Below are 20,773 nucleotides of genomic sequence, written 5' to 3' on the forward strand. Positions count from 1 at the left end.
AGAGTAAACCAGTTTTTCCATATGAAATATTCTCAAGATTTCATCTATATAAATTGGGATGAGTTAAGCAATCTTTTAGATCTATCTGTATAGATCAAGTTGCTTCTCCCATATTATTCATGAATAAATCCTTTAACAAACATTATTTCAACGATTGAAACATAGAGATGTCGTTTTCTATGATATTAGGAATACGACAATGCTCCCACTATTTTCTTGTAAATACACAATTCGTCTTCAAATTTGATAAAATCAAACACTTTGACTTTTCTATCAAATTAAAGATTTCAGCTCCATAGAGACTTATCATAACCTTTAGTTACGATATGCAACTATTGCAAATAAAACCCGAATGGACTTCAGCAAGACCACAGGAGAAAGGTTTTACCAAGGTCAACACTTAACCTTTGCTTCTAGCATTGCTTTGTATATATGGATATTTACATCCACATCGACCCTTCCCTTGTAAACTATTTACAAAACCTTATGGGTTTTATTCCAACAGGAGGCTCGACCAAGGTCCAAACCTTGTTGACATAGGCTGAGTTCATTTCGAGTATCATGGCATCTTACTGTCTCTTTTAAGTCAACACTTGACTTTATTTTGTTGCAACTAGTAGGTTCATTATCTTGGATCACTAATACCTGATTAATGATCATGGATTTGCACCTTCTTGAAGGTTCAATGATCCTACTAGATTCACATAGAGCTGTCATATCCTCAAGAGTCTTTACTTCCTGATCCAAAGTATGTCTCATATCAGATATGGGATCAAACTCGGATTTATCTACTTGGTTAACTATATCCGTGGACTCTTGAACTCTTTCAAATTCTATTTTACTTCCACTGTCCTCTCCTAGAGTAAAAATTTTCTCTAAGAAGACGATATGTCGTGAGACGAAAACTTTCTTCGTGATAATAGAATTAATATTCAAATGTTTGTTTTGAATATCCCCACAAATACGTATTTATCAGATTTAGTATTAAACTTATCCGATTCAAGGTGCTTCAAATAAGCATCATGGCCCCAAACTTTCATATAAGATAAATTGGGACTATTGTCTTTCCATAACTCATATGGAGTTTTGTTAACCAATTTAGATGGGACATGATTTAACGTGTTGCACATTGCAATCAATGCATGACCCAAAACAATTTTGAGAGATTTATATGGCTTGTTCTAATAATTAACGATTCCTCCTTTTAGATACACCACTATGCTGCAGTGTATATGGAGGAGTCCACTGCAAGAGAATCTCATTCTCTCTTAGATAATCTAAATTTTATCTTTAAAATACTCTCACTTGATCGAATCTTAATGTGAGGGTATCTTTACCTATTTGTTTTTCTACTTCTAGTTTGAATCCCTTGAACTTTTCAAGAGTTTCATGTTTGAGTATTCATCAAGTATCCATGATCATTGATGAAATAAGAGAAACATTACCTGACATTGATTGACATGAATCCATATGCATCACTATGCATTAGACCAGTAATTATACTGATCTTTCTTCTTTTTAAGTAAAAGAAGATTTGGTCACTGTGCCAGACATGCATAATTTATACTTGTCAAAATCAATTAATCTCAAGTATACATCTTTATGTTACCTTGGAATTGTATTTCATCTATATGACAAAGTCTGTCATACCAGATTTTGGTAATAATTAGATTATCGCATTTATGCCTTATAATTTCTATACTCATTATAGAATTCTTAGTATTTAGAATATAAATGTTATTTTGTAACTTACCACAACTATTAAGATCTTAATCAAGATATGCAGGAACAACAATTGTCGTTAACATTAAATTGGTTCATGTCTGAACATAAAATTCATTTTAATGTTCCAGCTATGGTGGGTACAAAACAACATTTCTCTAATTCCATTACTAAGTCAAAAAGCAACGGCAAGAAGTATGCTCGTACAGGCAATGCAGCAACATTTGCTCATCTTCAACGTGTATGTTAACTTTTTCCTTTCGCAGTAGTCTACTTCTATTTAATTTCTCCATATTTGTATAAATATGAGATCTACATCTGGTATCAAATACCTAAGAAACTCTTGAAGTAGACATAAGTCACGTAATATTCCTTCCAATGACCTTTCATTCTATAATGAAACCAAGGGTCATTAGATTTGGTATTGTCCTTCGCTTTGATGGTCTTAACCATATTGGGCGCTTTCACAAAGCCCCTTTAGACTTCCTCTTAATATCTTTAGAGAAATCAATGGCTTGCCCACTACTAACTTTGATGTTAGGCTTAACAATCTTAAGCATGTTAAGCAACTCAATAATTGTGCATTCAAACTTATTCACGTTAAATTCATAATTAGTTATGAATAGCTTTCTCTGACAGAGATCAAGTCACTACTTAGTTCCTGGTTTAAGATTGAACTCAATTGAGACATTTCTCAACGTTAATCATCTTCAGTGTCTAAGTATCGATTGAAGATTACTCTGTCATTTTACACCGGTATAGTTATTTGGAAGTCTTATATCCTTCCACACATGATTATTATCATACAACTCTTTGTAATAAAAAATTATGTGTTAACATCTATACTCTCAAGTTGCTTTTGTAATTCATTGACATAGTTGCAAGTATCACATACGTTGCAGACTATTGTCATCACTGCGTTTATTTCGGTAGCCACCTCTTCTTTAATCGAGTCATCAACAGGTGTCTCTGAAAATGGCTACTCAAGGACGTGACCGATTTTCTCATGCATGAGAACAATTCTCAAATTGCTGTGTCAATTAAGAAAATCTAGTTTGGTTGTCGACATCTAGTATGTCATTCAAATAGACATGGTTACTCATGATTCAATAAGTGTAAATGACGGAAAAAGAAAGAATAATATATAAAATACATCAATTAATTTAACATGGACTTTTATTAAATTAATTATGCTCCCACTGTTTAATTAAAATTTATGACCCTCTTACATAAATTTATGGAGTCCATGCTTGACTCCCAGTGGGTTGGGATCCCATCTATTATATTAAGACCTTGAGTATACTCAACAAGCCCTAACATAACATTTGGGCAGATACTATTACCAATTGTATCTCCATACAACTCCCTGATCATTAAGCTGACAAATCTTTGTCTTCACACATCTTATGTGTTAGCTTAACATGCCTCTAAAATTTATCTCATTGAGTGTACTTAACAAAAGATAAATTTTAATTAAATCAAACCGATCATTCAGAAATATCTAATATTTCATATTGTCAAACATATCCCTAATAGACCAACATTGAGTGTACTCAACAAGCTAAGACTAGTTGGTCAATTCCTAGGGGGTAGCATTGAACAGTATCAATGCACCATCTCCATGGTCTCCTCCTCTTCTTGTTTCTTCAATTAGTCCAGTTGCAACATGTATCCTATACTAGTTGGCACGCAGGCCTAAAAGAAATTGGACTCGCAAGCCCATAGCAACAATAATAATAATGGACTCAAAGGTCCAAAATGATCAAGAGCTCGTAGGCCCAAAATAATAACAATAATAACGGGCTCGCAGACCCAGAAAACAACAAGAATAAAATTCAACCATTCAACACATCCATATGGTGGAGTCCATAATCATCCACTAATAATACATTCATCACATAAATGTACACATATATAATATCTAATATTATATGCAAATAAGTTTCAAATTTCTAGCAATTAAATCGTCTAAACTCTTTTAGACAAAAGGATCGAAGCAATTAAATAATTAATTAATCATATTAACCAATTATTTAATTAGTAGGCATATTTAATTAAAATTAAATTTTAATTAAACACCGAATTAGAGTCCAACTCTAATTCAACAATTATAGGGCGGGATAATTTAATTAAAATCAAATTTTAATTAAATATCAAATTAGAGTCAAACTCTAATTTCAAATTTTAAGGCAGTTGAATTTAATTAAAATCAAATTTTAATTAAATAACAGAATTAGAGTCTAACTCTAATTCCAATATTTAGGGTGAATTAATTTTAATTAAAATCAAAATTTTAATGAAATACCAAATTAGAGTCCAACTCTGATTGGACCAAATAATAGGGTCAATGGATTTAATTAAAATCAAATTTTAATTAAATAGCAAATTAGAGTCAAACTCTAATTCCAAAAAGAAATTTAGGGCGAGACAATTTAATTAAAATCAAATTTTAATTAAATGTGAAATTAGAATCCAATTCTAATTACAAGAATATATTCGGGTGAATAATTAATTAAAATCAAATTTTAATTAAGTATTAAATTAAAGTCAAACTCTAATTTAAATTGAATTAATATTTTAATCTAGGATAACACTCTTAAATAAAATAAAAATTCAATTGGGTCAAAGTTTAATGTTTAAGTCAAAATCTAATTTTAACGAAAATATAAAATGTCGTCAATTTTAAATAAAATTTTAATTTGGATCAAAATTAAAATTATGGATCAAATTCGTTTGGGAATCAAATGTAAAACACCTCCAAATTTAAAACTCAATACATCTTTGAAAATTCAAAATTTGACCCATTTTAAAAATACCAAACAGGCCCTCCGATTTTTGAAATTATGAAAAAGGTCCTTATTTTAATATTTACACATTTACCACCGAAGTGAAATTACAAGGGTCCTCAATATCAAATAATGCAAAACGGTTCCTTACTTAAATAACTTACAAACGGACCCCAGAATGGATATTGCAAATGGGAGCTTGCAATTTCATAAATTGCATCAGAAGCCCCCGCCTCCAATGCATCTCACCCGATTGTTTAACCTTAGAAAATTCAACCAATTTTTTTTTTAATTACTCTTGGTTGGCGGCGCCATTACCGGTGCCACCGTAATAACCCAACGACGGGCCATTGTCGGTCGCCCCAGCAGCGCTTTTGCGCCGCTGGCCGCTACTCTTAGCAGCAGCATCTGTCGTCGACAGCAATGCCAATGCCAACAGCAACTATTGCTGTCGGCATCCCACCCCTCAATTTTTTTTTTGTTATACCTTATTAATTCTCCAATCCAAAAATAATTTCTATTCAAAATCTAATTTTGAATATGAAAAATTATTTATTTCGTTAATCGCTAAAACAAGAAAAACAATTAATATTTAATTGTTCCAACATACAAAACAATTTCTAACAAACACAAAGTAGGCTCTGATACCACTGTTGGGAATCTACTTATACATGCATAGCGAAAAATTAAATTATTTCGATTTCCATCGAAAATCTCTTTGTGTTTAGATAGAAATCGTGATAAAGATTGTTCCTTTGAAGAATTCTGCAAACCTTTTGCTTTTCTTTTCGTTCTAACAATCTTGATTCGCCACCCGCAGCTGTCCAATTGTCCAACTTCTAACGATGATCCATACAGAAAACAAGATTGCAGCTACCAGGGTTTTCCTCTTGTGTCAGCAAGAATAATGAAAATCATATGGATCTCAAACCCTAGCCATGTATTTATATAAACCCAAACGGGGTCGGCCCGGTCCAGTTCAATATTTAATTAATCCATTTAATTAAACTAGGTCCGTGAATTAATTAATCCAATTAATTAATTCGAGAATATAAATAACAAATCCAATTAATTAATTTATCTAACGATTGTTAAATTAACCAATTGGCAATTTGCAATCTTCCAATTCTCTTTTGTGTACGACTCATTAGGTTCCCGACCACGATACCTAACGACGTGAGATATTATTTTGATATAATCAAAATTGATACATTAAAACACTCTTTTAATTTATCATCAATTCACACTCGCCGTCCCAAATTGACACTAGCAATATGTCAGGGCAATACATATGACGCGAAATGTCACGTGGTATAACAAAACCAAACTCGTTCGTTTACCGTGAAACTATAATCCTTTCATCAATATAATTCGATCAATAACGAGATATGGAATTGTGTTAATCCCGAATATCGATCATATCTTTCACTCCACTATTAAATCAATATAAGTCGAAAACTCCTTTTCGACTTATGAGTACACCTTGACCAAGGGTTTCGTTATCGATTTAATTGAATGAAACGCAGATCATAATTTCCTACTAACTAAGAGTGACGAATCCTTTATTGGTCAATCACAACCTTCATACGATTCTTAACGTACCCAAACGATGTCGTATTAGCGTCCCTTTGCAGAGCAACATCCAACATCGCCAAAGTATGTCTGTCCTCATATAAGGTACCATGATGACCTCAAGTCTAAGGACCAATTCCACTACCGAACGTTAGAAATTAACCACTGACACTCAGATAGTTATCCATGTGAAATCTCTCGACGGGTTTCCAATGTTTTGTTCTATAACAAAACATCCACGTGTCATTTAAGTGTCACCACACTTTAACTTATGAGATCAGCTACTTACTTCATAAGTAAGAAATGTCACATGTGATGGTCTATCCGTAATAACGATATCCGTATCTCGTTATTACTTACGACCGCAGACGATTTAAGATTCAATCAGATGTAATTTATATCTCACAATCACAACTCCTTGTGATTAACAAATTACGAAAATTTGAATTTACGGGCTCTATTATTTATTTAATTGTTTATTAATTAAATAATAGATCTGCCATTAAATTGCATTAATTATATATACAAGTATTTATGTTCAAAGTTGATTGGACCTAGGGTATAATACTTACAAAACATGGAAATCAAACTTCTTTAAAAGCTCAATTCGAACTTCCCAAAAATCCCTATAATTCCTTGCCAAAATCTAAGAAACCACTAGCAAAGAATCACATTCAACATCCACCTGATGTATTCCCAAAGGATTATTCCCCTTGTACATTGGAGGTGCCATAAGGGATTCATCCGCCATTTGATTAGCTTCTCTACACTGATGCACAACGTGGAAATCAAACTTATTTAAAAGCTCAATTCGAACTTCTCAAAAATCCCTATAATTCCTTGCCAAAATCTAAGAAACCACTAGCAAAGAATCACATTCAACATCCACCTGATGTATTCCCAAAGGATTATTCCCCTTGTACATTGGAGGTGCCATAAGGGATTCATCCGCCATTTGACTAGCTTCTCTACACTGATGCACAACGTGGAAATCAAACTTATTTAAAAGCTCAATTCGAACTTCCCAAAAATCCCTATATTTCCTTGCCAAAATCTAAGAAACCACTAGCAAAGAATCTCATTCAATATCCACCTGATTTATTTCCAAAGGATTATTCCCCTTGTACATTGGGGGGGGGGGCGAGGTGGGCTTAGGCGCCTCTCCAATAGGGGCTGCCAGGTGTCCATTATGGACACCCTTATGGCACCCCCAATGTACGCATAGTACAATCCATTCCCAAATCCTAACACAAGGTCAGTCCATCAATAAGAACCCGCTTCATTGTTAGAACCATAGACAAAAAAAGAAGAAAAACCCCCACCACCCCCACCAGCAGCCTTTTCCGGATCACCTAAACAACTCCCATCTACATTGAGTTTTACTCTACCAACTGCAGGTTTAGCCCATTTAAGAACCCGAAAAGGTCTCTCATGAGACACCATCGGAGTGGTATAAAAGTTTTAAGAAGTGATTCTTCTAACTGCAAAAGAGCCCGTACCTTTTTCAGATTGGACGACACATGTTGCAACCAGAAATTTATTGAACTCCACAATTTCATGAACACCATTTTTGTCTTACACAACTAAATTTGCAAGTCTTTCTTGTTTCGGTAAATTGATTAACACAATTCATATTTAAGATCTATCAACTCAATTTTCACATACGAAAAGTTAATAAATAAACTAAATGATTCAAGTAATTACTCAATGCCTTTTTGCATCTTTAGAATATCATAAGTTCCATCTTTGAAGTTACAATTCGTTGTAGTACTAATCAATTATTCGTAAACATATTAATGAATATCAATCTTAAAGAAATGCTATATTCTGCTCCTTGAACAAATAACGTGATAATGAGTTTTGTGGCAAACGATGGTAAGATGTAATCATTTTTGCACCGAACAAAACAATGTAATTAGCTTATTTTTTTAGTTCATAAAAAAACGTTTAATTGTGATACATTTATCAATATATAAATAAGAAAAATAAAATATTGAAAATAAAATCAGAGAATGGCCTCAGTCATTTGTTTCAATTTAAGAATGGTAGAAAATATGTTTTATATTCATTTTTTGAATTTCACTACGATGAAATACTTTCCAGAGCCAATTGTTTATAATTTGATCAAATGATATTGGTTAAAAAGTTACAAACTTGATGTTAGAGTATTTATTCAATTTTTTAATTTTAAATCACTTACTTTAACAGTTTAAATTAGGGGCGGGCGATGGTCGGTTCGGTTCGGTTCGAATTTTCGGGTATTTAGTAAATAGAACCGTCGAGCCCAAATATAACTATGGAACTGTTCGAGTTCGGTTTCATTCGGTTCAGTTCGGTTCGATTTGGTTCCATTTGATTCTATGCTATAATTAAATTTTTTAACATTTATAACAACATTATATAAATACTTACATTCAATGGTTTTGAAATGTCAGAGACTAGTAGACTATTTTGTTCAAATGATCGCTACAGTCAAAGTTTCGGTTGGCGGAGGTCATAGTTTCGATCGGAGGTCACAGCGTCGGCCAACAATTGTATAGGTTTTGGAATGTTAGCGAGGTTGCGAGAGTCGAGACAACGTCATGCCCTTTAGTGTTGGTGTTTAGGGTTATTTAGTGGATTTAATCTTATTGGGCTAAGAAATGATACAATAAATGGGTAATTAGGCCAAAAATTAAAAAATTAGAAATGAAACAAATTATTGGACAAAAAATTTGGATTTAGAAATTGTTAATTTGTTTAGAAAAAATTAAAATTAAAATAATTTGATTTACTCAATATAAAAAAAAATGAGAAAGATTTGATTCTTATTCGGTTCTCGATCTAGAATCGAGAACCGAACCGTGCCCGTCGGTTCTCAATTCAGATACCCGTTCGGGTATTTAATTTGACAAGAACCGTCGGATTCGGTTCAGTCGGTTTGGTTCGAAAGATTTGTCCAGCCCTAGTTTAAATTCTTAAAAATATTATCTAGCTAATCCCTTATGTGGTAATTGAATTCATTATTTTAGATATTTGAAGTTGTTGCGTGCATAATTTTCATAATCAAGTAACCGAAAATTTTAATCCAAAAATTAATTTTACTAGATGGTGGGCAAAACCCGACCGAACCCATCCAAAGTTTTTAAGTGGGTTCGGTTTTTTGACTATGTAGGTGGGTTGGGTTGTGGGTTAAGTCATAAAAATCGACCCAATCCAACCCACCTATTTAAAAAAAAAAAATAAATAAAATTGGAAAGAGAAATAAATCGCCTAAACGTAATATCGCTATTTTTTAAGATTTAGAGTTTCATAAAATTATAACAAGAATCCCATTATAAATTCTAATAGACATATGATTATATCGAATTTCTCAAATCACAATGTATAAGGTTGATGGATAATAATTCAAATGTTCTATTTTTACTCACTGACTTTAATGGGCCTGCCTAACTCATTGTGGGCGATGGACAGATAAATGGGCTCTACTGAATCCATCAACTCTCTCTGCTACCTAGAGTTCAACTATCAACCACACACGAACGCAACACAATCCATTTAGATAGGCATCTTCTCTGTGACTCTTGCTCCGTTTAAGCACAAAAAATTGTCGTACAAATTACAAGGCTATGAATACAACCATTCCTTGTGCAGGGAAATATCAATTATTGACAATTTGTTCCAAACCGGCCAACCCAATCTTGGATTAGGTTTCAACCTTTACACGGGTTGGATTGAGTTAAATTTCGATCAAACCGATTATGTTGAGTTGGGTTTGGGTTGGAGCAAAAATCGATCCATCCCAACCCACGCCCACCCCTACCTACCTTGCTACTATATTAAAATGTTATATCATTTAAAAGTTCAAACAGTTAAAAGTAATATATTTATTTATTTGAATTACTCAGTCCCAAAGTAAAGATAAGGAATGTAGAATTTAGTAAAAGATATACTTTTCAATCTCTCTCTCTCTATTATTTTATTTTATTTTTTCCTGAGATGAGTCCCATCCAAATTAGAAAATCAATATTCGATTACTTTAACGTAATGATTCTCATCAGCACCAGATGCATTTATCTTTTTTAAGGATCATTACCAGGTTAAATGTTTCAATAGATAATAAAGAATTTTGCTTTACATTTGATTATTTTAATGTTGTTTAATGGGGGTATTTAGTTAATGGTAAATGATTCATTGATTTTGATTCATGCTATAGTTGTAGCCTTGTGGGGACGATGAAAGCCGATGACAAGTTTTGTTTTACACTCGACTCATATACTCTTGTTTGAGACTCATTATCTAGAGAAAAAAAAAATGGATTTTTCAACAGTGTTTTGACATCATTTCGATTACACATTTTTTTAATAAAATATTATTATATGCAAAACTAAAACTTTTTCTTTCTTTCAAAACGCACATTTGTCATCAATACACTATTCAAAAATCTCCCCCCCCCCCCCCCCCCGGGAAAAAAAAAAACAACAAAAGAAAACAATTTAANNTCAAAATAGGGCTCAAATAAGGCATATTCATGTGACTCAACAGCTTGGATTGACTTGGGCTAAAGTCCAAAGTTGCCCGCTATCCACAGCAAATATCACTCCCATTTATGTGCAAAAAAACTCGTAAATTGTGAAAACAACTTAAAATCTTATTTGTTGCATTAAACAATGATTAAATTATAGTAGTTAACTAAACACAATAATTTATCTACGGTAATGCTATCTATAGTCGTTCTCTATCGTAGTCGTCCTATGTGATTTACATGTAATGGTTAGTGATTTGATACATTAATGTGGTAGTTTTTTAGTGCATTATATGTCAAATCACCAACCATCACATGCATACTACGTAGGATGACTGTAATAATGAATTGCTGCAAATAACATTAATCTTTATCTATAATCCCACATGCTTTATTTTTATTTTCCTCCATTGTCATGATGATCTTAAAACACCATTTTTTACTAGCCGCCTCGCCTTTTAATTATTAATAATTCTTCAACACACACCATAGCTATATGTATTAATTTCATAATAAAGGGGAAGAATGTGGAGAAAGCAACCAAACAACAAATTGCCCACTAAGGGCATGTTTGGTCGGTAACATTGATAAATTAAATCATACAATTAATATTTAAAAATAAAATAAAATAAAATCTTCATTAATTGCGTTCAAGATTGTTAAATATAACATAGATATGTCCTAAGTGAACTGCCTGTTTAAACTCCATGGAAGGTTTACTAAATAAATTTTTAGTAAGTAAACATCTGATCTCTTATTAAAAAAAATGAAAAAATAAAAACTTGCAAGTAAAGAACACTTAGTTTAAAATAGTTTACTGCAATTCGAGAGTTTTGCTCACTTAATATTATAGGATTTCCTAATAACTAAAAGGTTTCAATACGCTTTAGCTCCTATTTAGCCCTCATTAAATTTCATTTCATTTCATTTTTCTTTTTCCTATTTTCAATCACACAATTTTCCATAATAGAATAATACACGTAAATTGAAATTTTTTTCTTCTTTAACAACTATTCATTTTTCAAAAAAAAAAAAAAAAAAAGAAATACTATTCGACTCATTTTCATTTCAAAACATGGGGTCCAAAAGGGACTTAATATCCAATGCATAGTACAAAAGGGGTAAAAAAAAAGTCGAATTATTCTTATTGTACAATCGGAATTGATAACCCCGGTTGACAATGCATTCACAGGAGGAGAGATCTACTATTTTTTTATTCAGCGTGGACCTCCTCCCATGTGTCTAATTATCAATCGAGATTGTCAACCCTAATTGTATACATAGCACAATTGAAAAAGGTCAACGGTATAGTATAATTAACCACTGTTGCATGTTCATATTCAATAGAAATTTCTCTCTCTCTCTCTCTCTCTCTCTCTCTCTCTCTCTCTAAATAATGTTGTTGATTATTGCACATCACACTTTACCTAAAAATTAATGTTTGTTATGTTGACAAATCTAAAGACTTTCAGAATGTTTTTAAACTTATGTACCCTACATAGTACAATCCAAAATCAGATTAAGTGGAAAATATATTCTCATTAGGAAATTTGTTCAAACAGTAGAAAACTAAAGACAATCAGCATTTATTATTAATGGCTGGCAATGCCTACTGGCCACAAGAAGTTAAAACCCTTCCAATAAATATAAAGAAAATGTAGTCCCCTACTTAGGTCATGTTTGGACAGGCAATAGTCCATTTCATATTTAATGTATTCAAACTAAGATCCCCAACATCTCACATGGCTTGCGTAGACTCACATTATCAAGACATGGTTAATAGTACTTGTGAGTAAAAATATTTCAAAGCATGGAGAGTTTGCAGTTGTTCAAGGTGAATCTTGTTTACTAAGAGTCAAAATATCGACTGGATTTAGGGTTTTTCAACTTATAGGTGTCGACGAATATGAGTACATATGTATTACACGTATATGCTCATATCTATATAGTTATTACTTTTCATTATTTCTTTGTTATTGTACCTCGAGCAAATTCTTCCTTTAGCTCCTCACTCTATGCGATATTAGCAACGTGGGACGGGAACCAAAAGTAGGAATTCTGTGAAAAATAAAATCCTACTCCACCTAAAAAAAATATTTTCCTTGATTTTGAGGAAAATTTGATCACGTGACCAAAAGTAGGAAAATGTTTTCCTTAGAAAAAATGGCAATCAAACAGTACAAATGTAGGAATTTGAATGAAAAAACATGTTTTTCATGAAAAATATTGACAATCAAACGCACTCTAACTAAAAGATGAATTCTCTAATACATAAATGACTTCGTGATCTCATTTTCCACTGCATAAAAAGTATCAAAACTCAACTCTCAAACAAAGCAATTAAGATGAATTTGCTTTGAGTTTAAGTTCTCTCGAATTTTGGAAGTGGCTGGCTAGGGTTTGCTTAAAAAGATGTAGCCACTTTTGACATAATTAATTCTCCATATTATAATATAATTACATAAGTGTTTACTTTTTACTAAATATTCCAAATCACTTAAGCTTAAAGGCAACATTTTAATAAAGTTTGAGGTTCTTAATAATGTCAATTATTTTATTAAAGCATCTTAAGACTAATCTTCATGCTGACAGATCCGACTTTCTAAGTAGTATATAAAAATATTGATGACAACAAGATCTTAATAATGTCAATTATTATTATTATTATTATTTTTTATAAAAGCAACTTCTAATTACTTTTATTTCAAAAATATATTAAATGATCAGTTAACAATTGAAGATGCAGGAGCCTATGAACTTGTGAATTTTGCTACTTAAAATATATTTTTGATAGTTAAATATTTAGTTGTTTGCTATAAGTGGAATTTTATAGGCACAAAGCATTATAAAAGTTAATTTTTACTATTTGTGTGTTATTTTAATATTCGGTTTATGTTAAATAATTTTTAATTGATTTTTTTTAATATTTAATGCAATGGAACTGCTTAATTATTAATTAAAAGAAAAGATTGCATTAGAGATCCCTAACCTTTGTTAAACGTGTAAATGGATTCCTAAATTTTACAGCTTGAGTGTCATCGTTAAATGGGCATGCATGTGAGGATAAAATAAATAGACACTAATGATTTTATCAATATAAATAAAATGAAGAGAAAAGGAATCCGATGGGCTGTGAGTAACGATGGGGCCCTGCAGAGGGACGAGACAATAGGGAAACCCGTTTAGGGTAGATAGTGCAAATATTTGAAGTTTGGAGGCCTGTTTGCACGTTTACAAAGGTTAAGGGTCTCAGGTGAAATTTTCACGAATTAATATTGAATTCAGAAAAATAATTATAATTTTTTAATGGGAAATTATTTATTTATCCAGTTTTTATTAAAGATGAAAGTGACTCCATACTTATGGATTGATATAACAATTAATTTATTCGTACAAAGTAGGTTGACAAAGTTCGTTAACAAAATAAGTGTTGACAAGATCTATGCTATTGATTTGTTTTGATTTCAAAATTTGGTTTTGAAATGAGTGATATAGATATTGTCAACTCATGTTTTGTAAACTTCATTTGTACACATAACATCACCTGATATAAACTCGACAACAGCATGTTTTAGGTAAACATTAATTTTTCCAAGTTTAAAATTATTTTGTAAAATGTAAATAAGGAAAGAACAAAGGATGGCCATCAATATACAATTATAAGTCAGGTTGTTTACATTGTATATTTGTATTTGTAGCCAAGAGATTAAGGCCGTTTAAGGTGATGGTAGAGGGACAACGGAATCTTTAATGAACACCTTTATTTGATTTTATGTTAGTACTAATTTTGGTCCTTAATATTTACATGGGAAAAGCCCCCTCCACCTACCCCTTTGCACAAGGTCTGTATATAGACTCTCACATGGGGGTGGACCCCATGTGTGTGTACCTGTACAGACCCTGTGCAAAAAGACTTGCATAGGTAACACAGTCCTATTTACATTTTAAATGTCAAAATCTATCAATCAATGATTTGAAATGTTTTGTGATAATTTTGAAAGTTTGTTTTATTGGACGAAGTCATTTTTTTTTTTTTTTTTTGTGAAACTAAGTTAATGATATTCGAGAAAATATTAACTATTGTTGGTTGATTAAACTTATCCTAAAATGACTTGCCAAGTAATTGACTTATACTTCGCAAAATCAATAGATCTAGTGAAGTGTCCAACATGTCTAACTAATTAATTATGAGAAAAATTAAATCGCATACGTTCGATACCAAAGTAAAAATAAGAACAAGGTTTTTACTTATTTATATGAATGTTTTAAAATCAAAGAAAGTCTTTACACGATGGGAATTCATACACTTCCACTTAATCCATATAGCCCTTCTCCAATAGGAAACCCTTCCAATTCTATCGATGGCCTTATCGTTCGAGTGATTCAAAATTACGAAATTCATATCTACGAAAAATATAAAAATAGCAAAAACCTACACTATGTTGTGCAAAAGGTCATTTTTACATCCATTCAAATCTACAAAGATATTTCACTAAATTAAAAAAAAAAAAAAAAAAAAAAAGTCCATTGAGTGCCTCCTGGTACCTCATAGTTATGTCAAAATAAAAAATGTTACTAAACATTCATTGATGATGTCAAGTACTAATTTATGTCACAACTGCATGATATTAAATGATAGATTCATTTAAATACAATGTCACATGATTCATTTAATTGGACATATCAAGTGTGACCACTTAAACTGGTGCTCTAACATCACTAGTACTAAATAATATTATGCTATCAAAATAGATTTGAACCCTTGACCTACGATCATATTGGCGTCCTGATTATAACAAAAGAAAATAGACCAAAAAGTGAAATTTCATGAGCATGTTTGTCATCATAGGCAAAAAAGTTGAAGTTAAAAATAAAGTATTTTACTAGTAGAGTCAAAATTATTTTACATCATCCAAAACCAATGAGAAGTGCCCTTAAAATATCACCACCACCACCTTTGATGTATAATTAACCACGTGGCGATCCACCAAAACCTAAGCAACATTGCCGGCCCCTCTTGGTCCTAACGTAAAGATAATAAAATATAAATACCTAAACTAAGGGAGCATTCTTTTTACACATGAATTTGTACTCATCGTTACATTTGCTTAAATTAAAGGTCATAATTATTTATCAAAAATACTTGTCAAATTCATGTGTAGAAAGAACCTTTCCCCCGAAACAATACATACAAATAAATAAATATCATTATACAGGAATATTTACAATAGGAATATAAATCATAAGTTGGTTGGGTAAAGGGAATCGAGGGGCGGCTGGCTGGCTTGAAGTAGACCTATTTTACCATGCTTCGAGGTGGGCGGGGTGGAGGAGGGGGGCTTACTTGTTAGAAAGAGACCTTTGGTTGCTTCACCTCCTATCTTCCTGTTCCGCAGAAATATTTCCACGCATACAAACTGATTATCTACAGAGAAGAAAAGATAGAGAGAGAGAGAGAGAGAGAGAGAGAATGGGGAATTGTCAAGCTGTTGATGCTGCAGCACTTGTGATACAACATCCAAATGGCCAACAGGAGAGAATGTACTGGCCGGTGTCAGCAAGCGAGGTGATGAAAATGAACCCAGGACATTACGTTTCTCTCATAATACCTTTGCCAGTCGACGGAGAAAGAAATTCGGATGACAAGACGGTGCGCTTTACGCGTGTTAAGCTTCTCCGGCCAACTGACACATTAGTTCTCGGCCGAGCTTATCGACTGGTCACAACACAAGGTGAATTCATGATCTGCTTCATCACCCGTAATAAATCGTACCAACAAATTCTAGATACCCTTTTTTTCCTTCTGTAGTACCGTCCAGTGTTATTCAATCATCTTGACCTAACATGAACTGGAATTTTTATTCAATTCTTTGTGTGTACAGAGGTTACGAAAGTGTTGAGAGCAAAGAAACACGCGAAAATGAAGACAAAACGGCCGGATTCAGCAGAACAAACTCCAGTGGCAGAAATGCAGAATCGTATCTGCGAATCCGAAACTGGAATATCTGCAGGGGAGAAGAATGATGAGGTAAATTCGATTTGCTTCAATAAAGTTATATGCAAAGAAATAGAAGGTCATAAACTTGAAAACGTATCGCTAAATTGGCAATTTTCCTTGCGAATTTTTGACAAAAGTAATACGCTGGAGATTTGGTAAGTATCATAAAATTATTTGACACGACACACTAGGCTCGAATAACACTAATAAACAAGATTTTTTAACTTCTTTTATTCCTTATGTCGACTATTTTCCAATCCGCTACAAAACATGCTGTTATCAAATGATTCGGCCTCTCTAGACAACAGGGGTGAAAGAAAGGTCAACAGTAACACAACCGTGAACAAAGGGTTATTCATTCTTGATGATAAAATCACAACACAGAGCATTTCATAACATCTCAAGAAGACTTTGTACATTTCTATAAAAATGATATTACCATGTTTGCAGCCTGTGAGACACGACAGTCATCGGCAAAGGTCAGGATCAACGAATTTAACTGCTATACGATCTAAAACGTGGCGACCATCTCTGCAAAGCATTTCTGAATCTGGAAGCTGATGGAGGTAGCAGCTTGATCATTAAATGAGCAGTGTTTAGTGATAATGTTTCTGTATAGCTAAAAGAAGAGAAATATTAAGATCAAAAGTTCAATCTTGAAAATTACAGTATTTCAAAACGAAATTGCAAGATGCTACCAAATGTACCTTCAGTTCTTGAAGATTAAGTGGTTAGTATTTGCGTAAATTTTAAATTCGAAATCTTCCAACCCCGATGAACATAATTTTGAGCCCATACTAACGAAGTTTGAAAATCCACATGAATTTCTCTTATTCTTCTTCTTCTTTTTCTCCTGAACTGCAAACATCATATTTGTTCAAGGAACTATCAATAAAGTTCTGGATCTTCCAGATTGTGATGGCATATTCAGTAGGGAGGATTAGACAGTATTAAAGAACAAAAGTTAAGTTATATTTTTGTTTATTATCCTGTCTCCATTTCTCCTGTATTGTAAACAGAACAATGCACCGAGTGTAAAATTTGCTGAATATCTGATTTCATTAAGTGAATTTAGAGAAATCAGTGCCAAATTTATATTCTTTTGTCTATTTAAAAGAATTGAGCATCCAGGTCTTTTTCCAGCACAATGCCAGCACAGAAAAAGTCAAAAACAGCAAGCTGTTATAATAATGCTACTTGTTTTATTTAAAAAGATATCTTTCATTCAAGGTTGTAACAATGAATTATTATTTCCAGTCCAAGAACAAGAGATTCTAAGGGACAAAAAATGTATTCAATTATTCCTGATAAAAATCTGCAGGATGAATTGCAAAGAATTAAGATAAAATAATAATAAAATCCTATATTAAGTTATCCAAAATCGGCATATCTTCCTCAAAAGAATCTGCAGTAAGCTGAAACGTTGATAAATTTGCAATGCTATTGAATTTCATTCAGTAAGACGATGTCTTTACAGATTTAGCAAACAAATTGAATTTCCAAGAACATTTTTGTTTCCAATATACATTCAGTTGTTTCTCATGCGGTGAACAGGCTAAAATTTTAATAAAATGAAGCCAGAAGAAGTAATACATTAGTTTATAAAGCATGCATGCGATTAGCATATTAAGTAACAAACAAATATCAACATTTTATGGTAGTTATTTTTGTTTCAACATTCAATGACGATCTATTTAGTTTTTAAATCCAAAATATTTTTATACAACAATAATAGCAAATTAAGCCTATAAACACTCTAGTCACTCTTTATCCGCACATTTCAAGGAATCTACATGTAGTACCTACTTATTCACCACTCAATTCTATATAATCTAAACCGTTTATAAACACGTCCCAATACATGCTCTATGCCTATCCTTTTCCGTTGTTTTATTCTAGGTGTGTATATTGACTGGGAGAGTAAATTTTATCTTGAATACTCCACCTTTTAGTTAAACACAAATCAAAGCAAACATCTTTAGGCTTTAAAGAACTGAAAATTAGTGTGAGATAACCAATACAACACGACAGCTATGTTGCCAATTCAATATCAATTAATTAAAGTTGACCTTTTGTGGCTTATTTTTCAAAATTCCCTTCAACCAACTACCATTGAGTTGTTTTACAGCTTAAATTGATTAGTCCATGAAAGTGTGTAGTTGACTTTGTATCATTGAGTTGTAGTTAATAGATTATCTGAATCTTCAAGAGCCTTTATATCAACAAACGATCTCTAGAGATAGTTTCAAAAATTATATTCTGTTAATTTTCGAACGTTTTACTTAGTATCACAGCGTCCATCAAGCACTCAAGGGGAAGCTTCTAGCATACATAACTATGTGTGCCATCAAGAAATCGTTTTAGTATTTGTGTTTCAAGATGCACAAAAATCATCGACAGCATAACCATTTAAGTAAATGATTTCTACTGATATTGAGCATGTAACCTTGAGTAAAGCTTGAACTAAAATGTAAACACTTCAAATCAAGAATAATTTGTGTATGTTTCAGTAAATGCAACAGAATCTATTCAGATTTGAGCTCAATTTTTTCAGCTGGTTTTTCGAATTCTTTGGTAACTCAATATATACTATTTATGGAAATTTAACTTCAGAGAAATCCTTCTTCCAACATTGAATTTAGCTTAATTTTGGCACGATAAACTTATTTCACATTGATTTCAGAGTTTCTGGTGTATTGAATTTTTTGCTTTATTACAAAATCAATAAACTTTTAATAAAATTGATATTTATCATATTTATATTAACGTGATTAATTTTAATCAAAGAAGTCAAATAAATAAAATAAAACCACATCAATTAAGATGTTAGGGATAGTGGTGATAACTGTAAATTTACAAAAAATAAGTAAACAATCTCAGAGATTATGGGAAAAAAAATCTCGAATTTGAAACACATCTCGAGTTCTATATAATTCAGGAAAATCGCAAAAATGATTTAAAATAAACTAAAAGATCCAACAAATCACCTGTAAACAGACATTGACATTTTCTGAGAATACGAGTCGAGAAGTGCCCAGGACAAGGACGTCTGTGGTGGAGTTTTTGGCGGGAACCACAGTGTGTGAGAGTGGCCTGGGTGGGGTTGCAGAACAGCCCCATTTTGTCTACCAGCAAATGTGCGTCATGGTGTTGCGTCGGAAAAAGTCATAATGGGCCAAATTTCTTGTTTGGTAATTAATGGGTTACATGCTAAAACCTCCAAAGTAGTTTTATATGGCTTTCTAGTTGGCCTATACTGTGCGGTGAAACTTTAGATATTAAGTCAAATGGAACTTTGTCATACATGCCTCCTGTTATGTCTTCTAAATCGCCGAAAAATTACCTCAATCTTTACATCTTAAGTTTCAATTTCAAAAATAAGGTATACATCCCACACCACACCATTCCATATATCATTTATTACATTTCTTCCCTAAATTCAAATCACTAGGTTTGTATACAAAATTAATTTAGCCACCGCCATCACTGCTTATGGAATGTTTTAGGGATTGTCTGTTCATGAGTGCATGATTATATATAAATGGTATTGTCTACTATAAATTCTTCGGATTACAAAGACAAACATCCACAATAGACGACGAATTACAACTTCGACAGACTTGTAGATGATCAATTTTTTTTTCCAACTTCATATTGATCTGTCGCGACAAGCTCTATGGCCAATGGTGGAGGCCTATTTTGATGTAGATCTAGAGGTCAATGGTGGTGGCTCTAGAGTTGGCAGTGGTTTGGTGGACGATCGCCACTTCTACTTCTGGAAGAGCGTATTTGGTTGTGCTTCTGCTTCTCTCTTTATTGCACGCATTGTAGCCAAACAACTTAACGTGGTGGCGATTTATTATAGTCCTATGGTGCATTTGAGATGAAGGAGTGTTGACCATGGATGTGGTGATGATAGTTGTGGATATGATGTGTAGGTGGTGATAGCTTTGGCTATGACATAGAAGTGGTGATGGTGGTAGATTGAAGGTGGCTGCGATAATTTGGGTAGTATCGACGAAGTGGAGTGAATTGGGGTAAGGTGAGGTGAGATGAGATGAAGAGTGATTTTGACTAATTAATTGGATAATTTAAGACCTACTAAAATGTGTGATTTTTGACTAAACATTTAATTGTCTTTGTGGTTGTGACCTTGGGTAATTTGTGATTAACGTATGATCATGAGCATAA

General features: G+C 32.6%; 1 protein-coding gene across 1 annotated transcript; it reads left to right on the plus strand.

The window, feature by feature from the left end:
- The first annotated feature begins 15,495 nt into the window (after window positions 1-15,495).
- LOC111406353 lies at window positions 15,496-17,631 on the plus strand. The gene is made up of 3 exons (XM_023035765.1): window positions 15,496-16,316; window positions 16,467-16,612; window positions 17,033-17,631. The coding sequence occupies exons 1-3, from the start codon at window positions 16,055-16,057 to the stop codon at window positions 17,141-17,143; spliced, it is 519 nt and encodes a 172-aa protein (XP_022891533.1). The 5' UTR covers window positions 15,496-16,054; the 3' UTR covers window positions 17,144-17,631.
- Window positions 17,632-20,773: the final 3,142 nt, after the last annotated feature.

Source organism: Olea europaea, chromosome 12, assembly GCF_002742605.1.
Source record: "Olea europaea var. sylvestris chromosome 12, O_europaea_v1, whole genome shotgun sequence".
Taxonomy (NCBI): Eukaryota; Viridiplantae; Streptophyta; class Magnoliopsida; order Lamiales; family Oleaceae; genus Olea; species Olea europaea.

Excerpts from the sequence above, each read along its gene's own strand:
- LOC111406353 (XM_023035765.1), top strand. The coding sequence starts at position 16,055 with ATGGGGAATTGTCAAGCTGTTGATGCTGCAGCACTTGTGATACAACAT. Across the intron at positions 16,317-16,466 it reads TCGACTGGTCACAACACAAG|AGGTTACGAAAGTGTTGAGA; the intron begins GTGAATTCATGA and ends TTGTGTGTACAG. Across the intron at positions 16,613-17,032 it reads CAGGGGAGAAGAATGATGAG|CCTGTGAGACACGACAGTCA; the intron begins GTAAATTCGATT and ends CCATGTTTGCAG.